At 57.6% G+C, this 4,322-nt stretch overlaps 1 protein-coding gene across 1 annotated transcript; it reads right to left on the bottom strand.

Moving 5' to 3' along the window:
• Positions 1-2,200: 2,200 nt before the first annotated feature.
• Positions 2,201-4,066, bottom strand: LOC308610458 (metallothionein-1E). Its single transcript, XM_081259589.1, has 3 exons — positions 3,926-4,066; positions 3,153-3,218; positions 2,201-2,446 (listed from the first exon to the last, which is right to left on the bottom strand). Exons 1-3 carry the CDS (start codon positions 3,951-3,953, stop codon positions 2,355-2,357), a joined length of 186 nt encoding a protein of 61 aa, XP_081115715.1. The 5' UTR covers positions 3,954-4,066; the 3' UTR covers positions 2,201-2,354.
• Between the last annotated feature and the right edge of the window lie 256 nt (positions 4,067-4,322).

Genomic DNA, 4,322 nt, shown 5'->3' with positions numbered 1-4,322 from the left:
TGCTTGCGTGTCTGGAAGGAGGACAATGTCTCCTAGGCTAATGATAACAAATAAATAAAGAGATAAATAAGTGAATCGGTGATCCGATGGATGACTCACTGAGTGCCCGGTAGGTTCTGACCTTCTTTGCGTGTATTCAATTCTGTAGTCCCGAGAGCCAGACACTATTATTTTGCCCTTTAGAGCAGAGGAGACTGAGCCAGAGAGAGGTTATGTCACAGGGCTACATGTGACACAGATGGGACTGGCCCTCCTGCAGGCTGACTGCAGCCCCCCGCCCAACCGGACACCGTGTCATCCCATGAAAGGTGAGAACACGGAACACCTGGCACAGAGGCAGCGGTGGGAAAGCCCTGAGCTGGCAGTCAGAGCCCTCTGCACAGCTCTGTGACCTCTCTGGGCTTCAGCCTCCCACCTCTGCAGCCAGGAGCACAGCTGGACTGTCTCTGAAGACCCTTGCAGCCCTGAAAAAGGAGAGGCCGGATTCAGCCTCCAGTGATGTCATAACCGGCACCCTGTGGCCGGGAGGTGAGACAGCTGTAGTGTAGGCGTAGTCCTCTGAGTATAGGCTGTGTGCCCTTGGGTAAGTTGCTTAACCTCTCTGCAATTGGCACCCTCACTCCAGACCTTGCAGGTTCACTGAGTCTGTGCAAATGCTGTGGCGGTGCCTCGTTCCATGGGGCTTGTTGGAGAACATCCCCACGCCCTCTGGCACTGGATAAGCAAGGTTCCTATCCATCTGTGCCCTCACCATGAGCTTGCTTGCAAACCAGGGAGCCTTTCTCCAGGAGCTTGTTGGGAGCTCAAGGATTCTCTGTGCACAAATGTCAGTGTGGAGAGAGCGATCATAAAGGACACCGTTCGGGAAGCCCGAGCTAGGAGCCAGGCCACTATCTGGCTTATTCCCCCTCATTGAAATTAATCTTTTTTAGCGAAAGGAGGAAATGAAATCTCCGAGAGTATCAGTGACTTGCCAGGTCAGGAAGTGGCATGCTGGCTGTGAACCCGAGTGCCTGACACCAACACCCACGCACGCAGAACGGGCCGGCTCCTGAAATGCCCCCCTTCACACAGGGCACCTGTGGGCAATCTTGCTCCTGACTTCTGAGCCACGTGTCTCCTCTTTCTCTCCGAGTGCCCATCAACTAGGAGTTCCCTCCCCAGACCGCCAGGGGGCGCAACACCTGAACTATATTACCTGTTCCCTCAGCACACGCTTCTTGCTAATAAACAGCACCAGGCCCTCCGCACTGCAGCACCACCATCACTCTGCAGAGGAACACATGAGGTCCTTCTTCTGAAAGCAAGTCTCAGGGAAACAGCTGGGAAATTCCCACCAAATTCAAATCACTATCGGGGTGTCAAGTAGCCACGGGCTGCATTTGAGGGAAGGGAAGATGTCAGCCTGATCTAGGGAGGAACTTGCGAAGATTCAGAGCCAAGGCCCTGCAGGGAGCTGTCACGGGTGGCGAGTGTCCTGTCAGTAGCCCTGGGCAAGCCAAGACTGATGTTCCCTGTGGGGAGGCAGGGGGCAGAGCTGCTCCAGGCGTGTGTGGTCCGCACAGTGGGGCGTCTGTGAAGCGTTCCCAGGACTCGGGCACACCTTCAATGTAAGTGCAGCATATGAAAGCGTCCAGCTTTCAGAATTGCTCCTCCACGTATGAAGGTGATTTGACGTGTTGAAGGGAAAAATGGGTGTCACATATAGTGTCCTTTTCTATTTTATCTCAGCGATTCTTTTTACTGACCAGGGTTAAAACTGTGGCAGAAAATACAAATAGGTCTTTCCAGGGTGTTTTAGACGCCAGTCGCGTGTAGAAGTCAAACAAGAGGGGTGTGGGATTCCATCCCCTCTGGGTACTTTTCCAGGCTCTCATCACCGAGGACTGAGTTTGGCAGGGGCCCCCAGAGAAGGAAAATGAGAAATGGACAACGTTCTCTGCAATCCCTACTCGTAAGGGGAATAGAGGGAGTGTGTCCTCTGTGTGTCCAGTGCCCTGTGTCATCGGGCGAGGCTTTCATTTGGAGCTGAGAAACTGAAGCTCAACTTAACCTAAGGGGCTAAGACGCTCCGTGTGCGTGGGTTTTGGGGGGTGGGGGGGTACTCTTTGGTCCAGAGCCGAGGTCTCTGCACGTCCAGTCCAGTTCCCCACGCCAGCCCTGATGGGCACGGCGTCTCTTTGTTCAAGACAGAAGAAGGAAGACAGAGCCAGAATAAAGTCAACAACTTTTATTACAACTCACATATTTCATAGAAAAAGGAATGTAGCGTCAGGTCCGCTTGTATGAAAAACGGTAAAATGCAGGTTTGTCCTGGTTGCCCTGTTGACACCTGGGGCAGGCTCTCCGCGACATCAGGCACAGCAGCTGCACTTGTCCGAGGCCCCTTTGCAGACGCAGCCCTGGGCACACTTGGCGCAGCCCACGGGGCAGCAGGAGCAGCAGCCTGGGGAGGCAAGGGCAGCGTGCAGTCGGACCACGCGTTGTCCACAACCACCCTTCCCAACACCAGGCCTGGCCCCAGCCGCCCTCAGGCCCAGACCCTGAGTTTACGATGGTGTCCTCTGTCCTGAGATAATTGCTCTCAGGCACTAGGTTCAGGTTGCCTGCCCCATCTGTGCCCAGGACAGGGCACAGCGCCTTGGAGAGACACTGAGCAGGGCCTCTGGGGACAAGACAAAGCCAGCCCCCAGCACCACCAGTGATGTGAGCCAAGTCCTCAGGATCAAAGTGGAGGCAAACCCCTCACAGAGCAGCTCCCGCTCGGGATAGGGAGGCTCTGGGCTGCTTCGACAGGAAGGGGCTGCACCAGGTCCGAGAAGCCACACAGGGTCACTCGTTCATGTCCCTACAGTGCTTCAGTCCCTGGGAGGATTCAGAAGCGTGCCTCAGGAGGGAGGAGGACTAGTTCTAGTGACAGGTCTGAGGTCGTTGGTTGGTGACCCGTCTGGGCCTCAGTCTCCCTGTTCTCTAGTGCGCGCCTGGGTCTCGGTCATGTCGAAGGTGATTCCAGCTCTGATTGGGAGTCCCTTCCTGGTGAGGGGGGTGCCGGGAAGTTTGGTCACTGTCCTGCTCCTGCCTGCTGAGCTCTGGGCTCCCTCCTCGCACTCAGCCCACACCCCGCATTGCCAGAGAAGGCCCCGCACACTCACTCTTCTTGCAGGAGGTGCATCTGCAGGCCTTGCAGGTGCAGGAGCCAGCGCAGCTGCAGGAGCCGCCTGCCAGGAAGGGAAAGGCCAGCAGTGAGCAGGGAGAGGGATGCAGGAGCTACAGCAGACGGTCAGCAATGCCTCCCTGAGCCCTCCTCCGTCAGGACCCAGTCCTGGGAGCTCGTGTCCACTCAGGCAGATAGAGAAGCCCCAGCTCGTCTCTTCTGGTCCAAGGAGAGTAGGTCCCCTCCTGATGGGACTCCACAGGGAAGGTCCCAGGCTCCAGACCCAGCCCAGGCTGACTGGGGCTGGGGGCCAGGGCCCATGGCCTGAACCCCAAAGAGGCAGTGTCCCCTCCTCCCATCCAGTCCCGGCAAGTCCGAGGCCTCCTCCAAACCCTGGGTCTAGCAATCCCCTGACCTGCTGGGTGACCTCAACAAAGGCAGTCTTGAGCCTCTGTACTCCCCTTTCAAAAATAGAGGCTGGAAATCTCTGGCGATCTAGTGGTTAGGGGACAGCGCTCTCACTTCCTAGTGTCTGGGTTCCGTCCCTGGTCAGGGAACTAAGCTCCCACAAGCTGAGTGGTACAGCCAAAAAACAAAACAAAAAATAGATTAAAAAAATGCTGTCGCTGCCCTGGCTGGGAAGAAAGCACTGGGTGAACCGCGGCCGTCCACTTGTGCTCAAATTGAAACTTCTTCCTCATCTAACCCCAGGGACAGTGTGTCCTGGGCTGAGAAGCGGGCATCCAAGGCCCAGAGCCAGGGGTTCCTTACCAGTGGGGCAGGAGCAGTTGGGGTCCATTTGGAGCCAAGGCGAGGCCGGGGGTCGAAAGCAAGCGGCCAAGAGGCCCGTGAGCTGGTGGGAGGCGTGTGGAGCCTAGGAGCCTGCTTGCAGTGTTTGTACCCAGAGGAGGCGGCCCGGGCGCAGAGGTCCCACCCCCCTCCTTGCGCCCGCCCCGCGGATCTGCGCCCGCCCCGCCCGCAGCGCCCGGGGCCCCGGCTGTGAGCAACCCTTGGGGCCGAGACAGGATTCTCCCAGTGTACGTGGGTCCGCTCTGCGCACGGAGAGCCGTCTTTGGTGCCTGCTCGCCGGTAGGGACTGTTTGCCAGGAGGTGCGCGGTGTCCTAGCCTCCCTGTCCGCCCCTCCCGATTTTCCCGAGGGCGGCAGCC

Source organism: Mesoplodon bidens, assembly GCF_964165515.1.
Source record: "Mesoplodon bidens genome assembly, contig: HAP1_SCAFFOLD_1188, whole genome shotgun sequence".
Classification (NCBI taxonomy): domain Eukaryota; kingdom Metazoa; phylum Chordata; class Mammalia; order Artiodactyla; family Ziphiidae; genus Mesoplodon; species Mesoplodon bidens.
This window is presented reverse-complemented; position numbering and strand designations above follow the sequence as displayed.